General features: G+C 38.8%; 1 protein-coding gene across 1 annotated transcript; it reads left to right on the top strand.

The window, feature by feature from the left end:
• Positions 1–5,645: 5,645 nt before the first annotated feature.
• FOXI1 (forkhead box I1) lies at positions 5,646–9,758 on the top strand. Its single transcript, XM_003210262.5, has 2 exons — positions 5,646–7,105; positions 8,070–9,758. Exons 1-2 carry the CDS (start codon positions 6,532–6,534, stop codon positions 8,621–8,623), a joined length of 1,128 nt encoding a protein of 375 aa, XP_003210310.1. The 5' UTR covers positions 5,646–6,531; the 3' UTR covers positions 8,624–9,758.
• Positions 9,759–13,989: the final 4,231 nt, after the last annotated feature.

Genomic DNA, 13,989 nt, shown 5'->3' with positions numbered 1-13,989 from the left:
TTTTTTTTCCGTCTTCCAGGATAGCAGAAAGCCCTCTGTGCCATGAGTGATCTTATGGATTTCAGACCCTAGAATTAAATAGCCATTGTGAGTGTCCATGCTTTTATAAGTACTGTTTGTGTGTTAAAGATTTCTTTTATGATTGTTAATGTGTGCTGCAGCCACATACACACCATTATGCATGTGGATATTCAGCCTGCCTTTCCTAACAGATTCTTCATGCCTCTATCAGAAACCCACCTCATTAACAGGAAAGAAACACTTACAGGCCTGCTCATAAACTCAAATACTTGACTAGTTCAGCTGATGGTAGGTGGCTATTGGTGGTTTTAGAAGGGATTTAAGAGGTGGTTGATTGAAAAGGCACAGGAAACTCATAGGAAATCAGTCTTTTATGGTGCCTGTGCCATGAGTTTCCAGGCCTGCAGCCAAAGAACAGACATTTACATGAAGTAGAGGTCTCGCATTCTTGTAACAGCAAGAATAAAAAAAAAAAAAAAAGTGTGACAGAGTCGGAGGGAAGATTTTCCACGTGAAGTTTGCTCCTAAGTTTTTATACATAAGAAAGCAATCTTGGATCAAGCTGCTTTAGATACTGCTCTTTTAGTGGGTGTGGTTGTCACACCATAAAGCACATTCCAGTTGGAGCCCCCCGGTTCTCTAACAGATATTTAGGAAAGTGAAATCTTTACAACGTGACTTCTTTTGCTTGCAGTCTTCAGAGTTCTTTGATTCGTGCTGCAGTACTAATGCATAAAGCTTGAATTTGTCGTCTTTCTCAACAAGTGCATTTAGACTTCTTTCACCAGACAAGTCAATAATGCTAATAGGAATTTTTGAAAACATTTACCAATTGTTAGTTTTATGGGTCTCAGAATTATTAATCTAGGTTTATGTAATACTGCTAAGCAGGTAGTGGTCACAGTATAGAAACATATAAAGCTGCTTCTAGAGTTTCTAAACTCAATACATTCTCAAAACTTGTCACTAGGGGGAAGCAGGTGGCTGCAAACTGTGCCCGGACGTCAGAACAAACTATTGATCTGCCGGAAAACCAAAGTGGAGCAACTGGAAGTGCAAGGATTAACAACGCTGTAAACCATCCTATTCACAGGTTAGATGATCTTAGTTTACTGCAGTTAAATCTCGGTTAAACTAAAACAAAGTTTATCTATAACTGGGTGTGTCCATAGAGTTTTTCACTGCACTTACTTGTACCGATTCACTTAGCACTTTTAGTTGCTAATTAATTTTCCCCAAGTGTGTGTGCTGTGCCAGTACCAACAGGCATAGAGGACACTGCAAATAAAACATTAAAAAATTGAATATATATTAAAAAACAAAACAAAACAAAACAAAACAAAACAAACCCTGGTTCCAAAACGTTTTTTTCAGTGAGGGGAAGCTGCCTTATCTATACAAATTGATGGTGAAATCTCACTCGCCAGAATTAGCTTAGGATGTTACTAATATTTTCTTGCACAGGAATTTAAATTCTGAAAGCTTTTGGAAAAGTGTGCAGATTAATTTGCTCAGTAAACACAGCTGACGTTCATACATCTCATTGGATTTTAGGACCATTTACCTCTAGTAACAAAAACAAACATTTTGAGTGACAGGCATAGAAAAAAAGCAGATAATCTAAAAGAGGTGAGCATTCAGCTGTTTGGAAGCTGGTAGGAACAGTGATGTTTTCAAAATGTGATGGTTTGGAGTATCTCTTTGTAATATTTTCCCAAAATTGAGAGACAACTTAGTTGCAAAAACTCTCCATCTCTGGTTAAACTTATGGCATCTCTCCCTCACAGTTGTGCATGTAAATGCAGCAGATTGTAAGGGAGCCACAGGCAGCTGAATGGAGGTCCTGCATTTCTTGCTCTCCGCTGCCTGTTATGGATAATACATTAATCAGGTGATCCCTAACACCCTGTACCATATTGTAAGATTGGTAAGATGGTGAAAGGTCTTTGTTGAAGCAGGAGTTATGACTACTCTTATTATCAAAGTCCTCATGGTCAGAAAAGAGCTAGTAGCACTTCAAGCTTTAAAGTCTTCTAAAATTCCAGTTATAAAGTTGCATGAAAAATCCACCATGGGTTTGTTCTATAAGTTTTTAAAAATTTAAGGTCATTCTAGCATTACTTCATTAATGGCACTGACCTAAACAACACCTTTTCCATTAATTTAATATTCAGTCAGTATTTCTAGAAATTAAGCTCAGTTCTCTTGGTTCAAAATACTGCTTGGCATTCCCTGTTCTTTTTTTAATGGTCTCAATGCGTCATTTTTCTGATGCATCTTGTTTCTCCTGATGGTGTGGTTTATTTTGTGCATACACTGGGCTAATGATTATTGGAGTAAGAGTTTAAAACTTCTACAAGTCCTTTATGAGGCAAATAAGAATATGGACAAGTGTCTTTACATAAAAATGTCTTACTGATGGATACTGAATTGTTTCTGAACTCAATATGTGAATTGTTTGAAACAGGCTGCATTGCTAGGTTTAATGAGTTGTAGATGTAATCTCTTTTTTCTTAAATCGAGTTTTTCCCCTTCTTTGTGTCCACATGAATAGTTTACATCAACTTTTCTTCACTAAGGTTTGATGCTACACCAGGATTGGGGTTATACACGATATTAATAATACAGCCTGAAGTTTAATACATTTGTGCAGTAGAGGATTATCTGGCAGTAGGTACTTTGATCTGGACCAACTGTGAACAATTTTTGGAAAATTAGCTACAGTAGATGTCATAGGCTGCTTTATAATGGCTATAGGAGGAAGAAGTAGTACACAGTATGTTACAAATTTTGTCAGGATGAAGTCACTACTATGAATTTTTTAACCTTTTTTGGCAGTTAGAATGAGTACATAGGAGCTGACTTAAAAACCTGCAAAGAGAAGAGTTCTGCAGAGGGTTGGCCTCAATCTTGCATTTTGGAGAAATCTAGAGGAGAAAATCTATGTTTAACATAAGACTTGAGAACAATCTGTTTGATCAAGAGTGATGATTGATAGTCATGTGCACACTGGGCTGTGCAGTACTGCAGTGTAGTAAAAAATTATTAAATATTAAAAATATGATGCATCCTGCCTACAAAGACCTCCCCAAATCCAATGCATTGTGACCTTTAGAGGTAATGATCACTAAATTACGACTCCAACATCACCTTTCTTTTTAGTGTTTTTCAGCCCTAAGCATGTTCTGTTAGAATACCTATGCCAGCATATTACCTGTTCCCAGTTTCATTACATGGAAGGCTCACTGTTTCATTCTCCCGTCTTACGTCTGAAATTGCTGCCACCCTGTCTCAGCCCTGCCAAGAACAGCAGGCCCAGTGGTGAGGACCCCAGGGCAGTGCTCCTGGCTATGGTCAACTGACTCCACTTCCGACAAGCCCTGCTGAGAGCAATCATAGCTTGAACAAAGTTTACTCTTTCCGTGCTGCCTTTTGCCTGCATATGAACATCTGCACCTGAAGTGCAATACTGCAGTGATTCTCAGGCAGTAAGGTGTGCCCATAGTACTGACAAAGTACCATTTTTACAGGTGTTGTTTATATTTCTTTCTGAGTAAATCAGGCACAGTCAGTTGGAAGAAAAATGTTGCACATGAAATCACGTCTGTGCAGAAGCTGTGCCAGCATGCACTTGCTGGGGAGGGATCAGACCTTTGCACTTCCAGAGCTACATAGGCAGAACCTTACAACTGTCATTGTATTTCATTGCTCTAAAAGCAGTACTTGCCATTCTTCACCCCAGGGCTTGCTTTTCTTAGTTCTGTGCTATACTTTGCTCGAATATCACATGAAGGTAGGTCTGGTAGTAGCAGATTCTCAGGCACTGGCATAGCACAGTTAAGGGCTGACCTCTGAAAAATGAAGAGCATCAAAACTTTGTAATGATTAATTTTCAGAGGAAGTTTTAGAGCCTTCATTAATCTCTGGTTGCAAAAATGGCATTTTTTTGTTTTGTTTTTCTAGTGGTTGGCGACCCTGCTCATAGTAAAGGGGTTGAAACTAGATGATGTTTGAAGTCCTTTTCAACCCAGGCCATTCAATGATTCTGTGATTGTTTTGTGAAGCCCATCATATTGCCAAAGTATTTACCCAGCTCCCAGTTCAGTGCATTTTAACTTTATGTAAAGCATGCAGAACAGCTTTGATAATAGCAATTTGGATGATGCAACTAAAAATCCGTGCTGAATTTTTACTTCTTGATACAAATAAACCCTAAGCAATAACAAAGTTTCTTTCTTTTTCCTTTTCCTTTTTATTTTATTTTCCTTTTTCCTTTTTTAGAAGCTGGGGTGGCAAAAACGTATTTTCTTCAGAAGGCAATGTTTTATTACGTTTTCTTTCACACCACCTTGTGTATCTTAGCTCACTCTAAAACTGACTCCTGCTTTTGCTCATTTGAGTTTTTCTTAAAAATGTTATTCCACTGACTCTTCTGTAAATACTGAAAGGTTTTTGTGTTTTGGATTTTGTTTTTAATAGCAATATTTATAATAAAAGTATTTTGAGGACTGCAGATAAAATTTTAAAAGATACCTTTACTTAGTACATTAATTATGAAGCTGTATGCAGTGTTGCTCAGCCTTTCACATGTGTGTAACTGTGATTCTCACAGAGAGAAAACTGGTTTCAGACTGCTTGGAGAAAAGAGGTGCTTGCACTGTTATTTCCTGAAAAATGATCATTGTTTCTTTTTTGTCCTAGCCACACTTTTTGTTCAGTGGTTGCCACATAAAAATAAATCATCACCACTATGTTCCACAAAGTTTTTGTCTCCTTAATGTGTATTTGCATAGCCTAGTTAGCATTCACAAACTAATACCAATTTGTTCATTCATACCTGTAGTGCATATGATTTCACGTGCAGTGTGTGTATTAATTAACAGCTATAGAGGCATTTCTGAGCATGAACATTGGCTCTGTCATCCTGTACTAAATATTTCAGTTGTAATTCATGCCTTTCAAAGTAACAATATGAACATGACAGCACTGTCACAGGGAGCAGGGAATCTTGGTGGAATCTCGTGCTGCAGCACAAATCATTAAGTGAAATGATGAATGTGTGACAAATTAAAAAAGTCCTTGATTCAGCCAGGGATTCAAATCTACAGATCAGAGCTCACAATTCTGCAGAATCTATGGGACTAGAACTATCTTACAGACTTTCTTGCCATTTGGGGACTTTTTTTGGTTATTGAGGCTGAGTCAGGTTCCAAATATATGTATATATGTACACTTAGATTCAGAAAAAAACCCCACAGATATCACTTCTACTGTCTGAAGAGAGCTGCAGGTATGCTTTTAACTGTGGTGGAGCATTCTGTGCAGTTGTACAGTCTAAGAGCTGCCCTCATTCTGAGGCAGATGTTAATGAGGTTGAATCTCTGCTTTTTCTCATTTGTAAGTGCTGGGTGCCATGCAAGGCTGGAGGTTTTTGCTTGTTAATTACTGCTTATTTTAGTATTTACTACTTTTGTCTACGTAGCTTGAATGAAGTTGGAAATTAGCTGAGAAAAGCATTACATCTTTCCTCCTTGGAAATTCTGCTAAGTGGTTTTGTGACTTTCTTGTACCAGTCCTGCAGCAAGGAGGAAGCAGCAAAAACAAAAAAAAAAAAACAAAAGATTTCCCATTTCAGTTCACCTATTTAAGCTCTAATGAAAGGTTTGATTATTAAGCTTGATTGCTTTTTTTTCTCATAATATTAATCCGTTTACATCAATAAGATTACTCACGTGAGTACCCTGTTGCAGAATTTGCCTCTAGTACTGTGATTGCCTAGGGGGAAGTACAAGGAAGTTGCAATTAAAGTTACAGAAGGAAAAGGAGGTCTGACCTTTTCTTTTCTTTCCCTTTTCTTTCCCTTTTCTTTCCCTTTTCTTTTCTTTCCCTTTTCTTTCCCTTTTCTTTTCTTTCCCTTTTCTTTCCCTTTTCTTTTCTTTCCCTTTTCTTTCCCTTTTCTTTCCCTTTTCTTTTCTTTCCCTTTTCTTTCCCTTTTCTTTCCCTTTCCTTTCTTTTTTCTTTTCTTTTCTTTTAAAGTATGCCTGCTGTTTCATTGACAAATGACAATAGCTTTTGCACTATTAAGTGCTACTAGCAAGATAACAAAACTGCTTTTATTTAAAAAGAAACAAAAGCTACATGCTAAATCTTTGTTGTAAAAGGTAAAAAGAGGTGGATGTCTGATTAGGGGTTGTAACTGCAAGGTACCTTAGGCTTTCTTTACGTGCATCACATTAGTGGAAAATTCCTTTGTTCATTTTAGAAGATAAACAGTTGTAAATTTCACGTTTGGTTGATGTGACATCAATGACTGGCTGGGACTGCCAGCATTCCAAAAGGGATATCATCCTAATCTGCAGCCACTCAGGGCCATGGGGCGGAGCCTGCAGTCCAAGCCAAAACACTTACAGGTGCATAAGTAAGTAGGGAAGGGCACAGGTGATGCACCTGTCTCAGGAAAGGAGCACTAGCACAGGTGTGTCATAACTTATCAGCTGCCTGTGTTAGAGCATGAGCTCCTTTGATCCACAAACGCACTCTCCACCACGCTGCAGCCCACAGTTTCCAAATATTGGTCAAGAACCTCCAGAAATGAATATCTACTACGAGAACTTCTTCCATCCACAAAATATTCCTAGTCCGCAGCGACCGAGCACCTTTGAGACAACGGACTACAACAGCACACCCAATCCTTACCTCTGGCTGAACGGACCTTCCATTACTCCACCGCCGTATCTCCCAGGATCCAATGCCAGTCCCTTCATTCCTCAGTCTTATGGGATGCAAAGGCAGCTCCTGCCAAACATGCACGGCTTGGGAGGAACTGATCTTGGCTGGCTTCCTCTTCCATCCCAAGAAGAGCTTATGAAGTTGGTTAGACCACCTTACTCCTACTCTGCGCTTATTGCCATGGCTATCCATGGAGCACCAGAAAAGAGGTTGACTCTCAGTCAGATCTACCAGTACGTGGCTGACAACTTCCCATTTTACAACAAAAGCAAAGCTGGATGGCAGAACTCAATTCGGCACAACCTGTCTCTCAATGATTGCTTCAAGAAGGTGCCTAGAGATGAAGATGATCCAGGTATAGTTCCCCCTACCTTTCTCCTCTCTATTTAAACATGATTAATCTAATACACATAGTAGCTTCTCTTTTTTCACAGGGCTGCATTAGAAGGCAAGCATGCATAGCTGAGTTCTGATTAAGTATTCTTTATCAAATCTCTGTAGAGAAAGAGATTCTTTAGTGCGCTAAATCTTCCTCAGAACCAAGCACAGGATCAGCGTGAGGAAGTCATATTCAGAAATCATTTGGTGTAATGCATATGAATTATATCTAACTTAACTGAGGATTCATGGAAAGAGGATAAAGAAAATTCAGACTAGTCACAGAAGTCCAGTAGCTTTAGGGAATCAACAGTAATTATCATGAGGAGAGCAGGCAGCTTTTGTTTTACTTCAAGCACTGTTTTGCTTGGAATCTCACTTTGGCTGTTTCCAACCCACTGGTGAAATGTCATCAGATTCTTCCTTTTTTTTTTTTTTTTCTCTTTTTTTTCTTTTTCCCCTGTCAGTAGCCCTTGAGAACCTTTTGGGACATTTATAAGCCGCTCAATTATGTTGCCAGAGTGAGCCAAAAATGTGGTTCTGTCTCATTGGTAAACTATCCTACCCCACTGAATCTGCAGGAGCAACCCATTATGGCATTTGATTACTTATTGCTGTAAATTTGGAGGACCAGTTATTTAGTGAAAACCTTACTCCCCCACCAAGAAGAACAAAAAGCAAAACTAACTAGTCCTTCTAGAGGCTCCAGTTGTAGTTCTAGCTGTGTGTAGAGTCAGGGCTACAGGACATGAGAGAAAACTTAATTATTTTTTCAGAATTCAGCAGACTTCTGCTTTTGTGTGGTTACAAAACACGTGTATTTTTTGCTCACACAAATTTTCTGTTTCTGTGAAAATAATTGAAAAGTCAAAGATAACTGTTCTTTGCTGACTGCAGGCATAGTTTAAAAGAGAAAATATGTGTTTGTCCATCCTTGACAGGCAAAGGGAATTACTGGACTCTGGACCCAAACTGTGAAAAGATGTTTGACAATGGCAACTTTCGCAGGAAGAGGAAAAGGAAATCTGATATTGGGGCTAGTTCTGCCCATCTTACATCTGAGAAATCCGAGGACAGTTCCTTGACTGGCAGCCCCAAAGCTGTAGAGCATCAGGATCTTTTGGAAAACTCATCATCTGGGACTGACAACCTACCCGATAAAGGATCTCCGCCTCCATCTTCCAGCAGTCCATGCCTTAATAATTTCATTTCCAGTATGACTGCATACGTTAACGGCTCTAATTCAGTGGGCCGCTCAGTGCCACTGGGACTTAATGCTGAACCCACTGACAAAATGGGACAGAATATGGTAGGCTTAAATTCCTACTCTCCACTCTCTAACGTCCCCAGTCATGCTGTGGGAGAGTGGTCCAATTCTATGCCTCCCAGTCACCTCGGCTATGGCAACTCAGTGCTCAACCAGTTTAACACCCATTTTTACAGCAGTATCAGCACAAATAACACTCTGTTTTCCAGGGAGGGGACAGAGGTTTAAATAAGAGATCTTAAGACATCAATATATAGCTATTTATGACAGGGAGTGACCGGTGGGTGGGTGATTACTGTTAGTCTGTTGTCTCTAGGACCTGCATTGTGTCCTACCTTCTGAGAGCCCCAAACATTTTAGCTGTTATCCTTACTCAAGTCACAAGCACTCCACATTGGCAGCTCCATATAAAAATGGAGGGATTTTAATAGCAAGAATAGTGAAGAGGTCTGCTGGAGATTGTGTATGTACTGCTGCCAACCATGGTCCCCTATGGACATCCTTGAGAGGAATTACTGTTTACCTTAGGAATGAAACTTTCTGGCAAGGTACTGATTTTGCTGTGATGCTTTTTAAAGCACTAATATGCATTTGGCAATATCTGTAAATTACCTCTCTTGCTTATATAAGAGATTATTGGTAAATTCTTATTTGGACAAAGCTATTCTGAGACACTGAAGGATCCACAGCAAAATAGTGAGTAATAACTAGCAGGGATGAGTGAATGCCATCTTTAAATTTCTCTAGTACTAGAGCATACGTTGCCTCAACTCTGATGCTGTTTCACCCCTAAGGGGAATGTGGTTGTGAAGCAGGCTAGCATAATCAGGGACACAACATTCATTTTGAAACTGAAACAAAGCATAACAAAATATAATGGAGTTGCCTTCTGCTGGTGCAATTGGATCTTTGTGTTTTAAATTCTGAGTATGGGGTCAAATTTTGTGGAAAATGTCTCTGTACTATATATTTTCTTTCTTTTTGTTACGAAGTCCATGCAATTGTTTTGTCATTGTGTAAATATTAGGAATAATTCTTATTTTTTTATATTCTACTGTAACCACAAACAAAAATTAAAATAAATGAAGTTTTTTCAAACCAATAATTGAATCAAGTTTCATATTTATGTAAAATAATACCTCAGACTGTAGAGCCTGCAACATATGTAGGTACCATGTTTTACTGGTATTTGCTTTTACACTGCTGTGCACTGATCAGACTTCCAGAATGATGGAAAACATATTAATGCACTGTAATAGCTACTGCTTTGTCTTGATTTATTTTTTTTTTAAACTCTAGATGGATACAGTTTTGTTACAGGCCATCCCAGAAACATTTTTAATAAAGAATTTGTATATAAAAATGTGTGCGTACTATACTTCTTACATCTTTAAAAGCCTCCTTAATAGTTTGACTTGTCCAGTTAGCTTGAGGAAAACCTAGTGAAATATTCAAGTAAGGTCAGAAAGTGAGACAGTATATGTCTAATGAATCAAAATTTGCATGCCTGAGGAATACAATTGGCTGCTATTATGCAAAATACTTTCACTAAAGAAAAATAATCCTTACAGTTGCCCTATTGGAGCTAAGTGGTGCCAATCGTTTCAGAAACCAGACTGTATTTTCACATGCTAATGAGCCAAAGAGTGACTGCAATCATTTCTACATTCTCATTTATCATTTTGTCCTTATGACTGTTCACTGAGCTCACTCAATACTATGAGTTCTCATTTGGAAGCTGAAACCTCCATCCATGGCTAACAGCTCGAATAACAAAATAAAATAACCTTCTGGCAGTGCCCTTCTGCCATGACTGTAAGTTTTTCTGAAGTCAGGCTGTACTGAGGCCTGAGCTGTAGCCTCCACCCTCTGGATTTTACAGCCGTTCCACGAGTACCAGCCCAGGTGAGCCCTAGAATGCCCTGCAAGTCAGCAGCCAGCAGCATTTGTTGCAGAGACTTGCTCATGTGACAACTGAGAAATGCCTTGAGTCAGCACTGTTACGTGTGGGATCCAGTAAAAATGCAACAGACTGCCCAAAACTGCAACTCCTGTGGAATACACAGTTCAGAAAACAGAGGAAAGTGATTTCTTTGCTCCTTAAATGCAAAATGTTCCATTGTAGACTTACGGAGCAAAAGTGTGGGAAAAAGGAAATGCAAATTGTGCCAAGGAGAATGATATTGCTGGATAGCAGGTGGTAGGAAGCAGCTCCTTCGTCACTTTGTGTTGCGTTTAATGTGTGGTTCCAACAGGACAAGACTTTGTGCCTCATTGCTTCCCAGGTGCTATTAAGCAAATACCACTTTTTGCCTATAAGTAGTGAGGAAGTACTTCTAACACGGTGATTCTTCATAGGCACAGGTATTTTTCCTACAGGATGCCCTACATGCAGGGGTTAGTTAGCTCTCTGATGACCCTCCAGCTAGGTTGATATGCACCAACTCCGGTGATGAACCTGCTGTTCAAGGAAGGAGTGGAAAAACATCTGCATGGCACACATGAACTATTATTCCTAAAAGCAGAAATCTTTGTAACATAAAATATACACATTCTTTTTTATTTTTGCTTTTTTTTTTTTTTTTTTTTCAGAGGGAACTGATTTTGACAACCAGTCACACTGATAGGTTCCCGGAGCTACTGCACATCAGTCTAGCACCTGCAAGGAAACTGTTGTGCTTGTATGAGCAGCAGCACTGGTCTTTTTAAGGTAATGCTCCTATTCATGTATTTTGCCAGTATGGTAATTACATGGGGTTTGGAATGAAAAGCATCTCTACTGTTGTTTGTCTTTAGTGTTTTTGTCTTTGTTGTTGTTTTTAACTACACTATATTACCAACATGTGTTGTTATATGCTATCGTACAAACATTTACTGATTGGTGCTGCTTGAAAATATAATCTGGGCTTCAATGACTCTCATTAGTTTGGTCTGTGATGATTCCTGATTAATTGATTGCTATTTTCTAATTGTGTTTTGTTTTGAAATGCAGCCATCTTCACATTCCAATATGGGCACTGTGTTCCTTGATTCTTCAATTATTTGTTAATGGTGTAAATGTTAGCTGTTAAAGGTTGCTCCTGTCCCACCAAACCACAGCCAGAAGTGGTCAGAATAAGTTCTTACTTCTCCTCCATCTGTCATCACAAAACTTTTACAAAGACAGAAGCCTTCTGTGGCAGACAGTGTGCTTTGAGTAATGTGAAATAGGTTCCTAGTTGAGGTATAGTTGAGGTATACCAAAGCTGCTGAACCACTTGGGCAGTTTCATCTTCATTCACTTTGGTAGAAACAGCTTCCCTGGATTCTTATTGCAGTTTCATGGTTCTGTGTTCTGCATTTGCAGCAGGAGAATCTGCAGTCTGCAACACTTCAGCTCTAGTTTGCTCTAGTATTAGTTCTCATTTCCACGTTTTCATTATAGACTTGAGCTGCAAATCATGTTGAAGATTTGGGGCTTCACAGCAGAAATCTGGGCAATGAGGTTTCCCACAGAAAGTGTTGTTCACCTTGTCATGGGATCAACTGCAAACCCTAGAGTCCAGCAGTGCCATTCCCCAGCAGTCCAGTAGAGCCCCACCTACAATTTGATGTATATAGCAGAAAAAATGTTTTGTAATGAACAATCTTTGTAAACATTAAAAAAAAAAAAAAAAAAAAGGCAGTCTACTAGATCTAAATGAAATGAAGTCATGAGGTAATGCAAATCTGCAAATCAGAGACTCACTCATCTGCCAAATCCAAACCAGGTCATTGCTCAGATAATCAGACAATTGTAGACAGTGTAGGAGAAGAGGCTTCTGAAGACAGAGGAGCAGCATTAGTGATAGTTTGCCATAACGATGAGGAATGGAGAGCTGTTAACAATGAGATCAGCCAAATCTCATGTTACCATCAACATACAGGAAATATAATTAATCTTCGTGGCAATTTGCTCTGTGCTTCATAATTGTTTTAAAGACTGAGTTTGTTGTGCAGCTTTCAGCCGGCTTAGGCAAAATAGTCGAAGATCACTCTGTACTGGCATCTACTTTATTAATGGTAAGGGTTTGCAAACGTTATGAACACAAAATTTAACATTCACTTTGAAGCAGCTGCTAGCACACACTCTTCTGGTTGCACGTGATTTTTCTGCCACTGATCACCCCTTCATGTAGGTGGTTAATGCATTTCAGATATTGATAACTGTGTCTACACAAATGCTTAAGTACTCACTCCTTCCTTTGAGTCAGTCAAAATGAACCAGGCTCAGGAAACATACTACTGATAACTGCTAAAACTAACATGAATAGTCCATGCTGCATCTGGTTTGGGGGGATTATGAAGAGAGAAATTAATGGACAGGTGCATCGCATTTGTGCTTGACTGAAGGGCTGGTGGACAGAACCTTCCTTCATCAAGTGAAAGCTAGTTCACACTGCCCTATGAAACCATTCTATGAAAGGGGGAAAAATTGCTATAGCTATTGCTTTCTGTAAACAATGGGAGACTTCTAAAGCACACATCAAAAATCTAAAATGATACAGACTCAGGAACACTCTTTCAGTGCTTGGTAAACAAATAGGAAGACAAATATGTCTGGTGACTGTTTATCTAGTGCAGTTAGTTCTTCTTAGTTCTTTGCTTATCTACTAAAAAGTATTAGAAAAAGAGACTGCACAATGCTGTGCAAAATATATAAAAAAATTATAAATACCTTAGGTTTCATTCATTCTTGTTGTTACCAAACATACTGCAGTGTTCTTATTAAGTGGAAAAGAAGTAAAGAGAGACCAACTTAAGAAAACCTTTACCTCAGTGAGCTTTAAAATTTGTATTTAACTGTGGAACTCTGAGCTGCCAGGCATTCCAATATTGATAACCAATGAGAGATTAAATGCTACTCCTTGTTCCAAGATGACACCAAGATGTGTAGCACAGGTATCTATAAATGAAAATAAAATTAAAGTGCTTCCAGAATTTATTTCTCTGGCAAACAGCAAGAGGCACTTTGCCAAATGTATTCTGAATTACAATGCACTTTTTTCTCATGATGGGATACAACTATGAAATTCTTCACTGTTTAGTAGTTTAGTCAATAGTTTCTTTGTTGCTTCATGTGAAAATGTTCGCAGGTGAGTAAAATAATAAACTTCTTCCCAGTAGCACTGCCAATTCATGACACTGCCAGCTGATAGCACTTTACAGCAATTCTTGCAATCCTTCCAATTGAACTTGAGGAGAGCTGGCTCAGAGCTATGTTACTCTTTTGCCAAAGTCTTCATACTTTAAGATGTATGAAGTCTGAACAAGAACGTGCAGTTTGTCACTAGTAACCTTCATCTTTCTGAGCTTTAAGTGTTGACAACTACAAGAATCTATGCTGCTGTAGTCATGGAGGAACTGCTGTTAACTCTATCACAGCTGGTACTTGTCATGTACTGGAAACCTCCATGGCTGTGAGTACCTGGACAGAAAGATACTTCAGCTTTTCTTATTTATGTTGTAAACCTAGTTTAAGGACTTTCATCTGCACAAAAAATCCTTCTTGAGTGGACTTGCACAACATAGTCTTCTGATAAGCTCTGCAAATTAATTTTCAGCCTGTCCCTCCA

Source organism: Meleagris gallopavo, chromosome 15 (assembly GCF_905368555.1).
Source record: "Meleagris gallopavo chromosome 15, MGAL_WU_HG_1.1, whole genome shotgun sequence".
NCBI lineage: Eukaryota > Metazoa > Chordata > Aves > Galliformes > Phasianidae > Meleagris > Meleagris gallopavo.
This window is presented reverse-complemented; position numbering and strand designations above follow the sequence as displayed.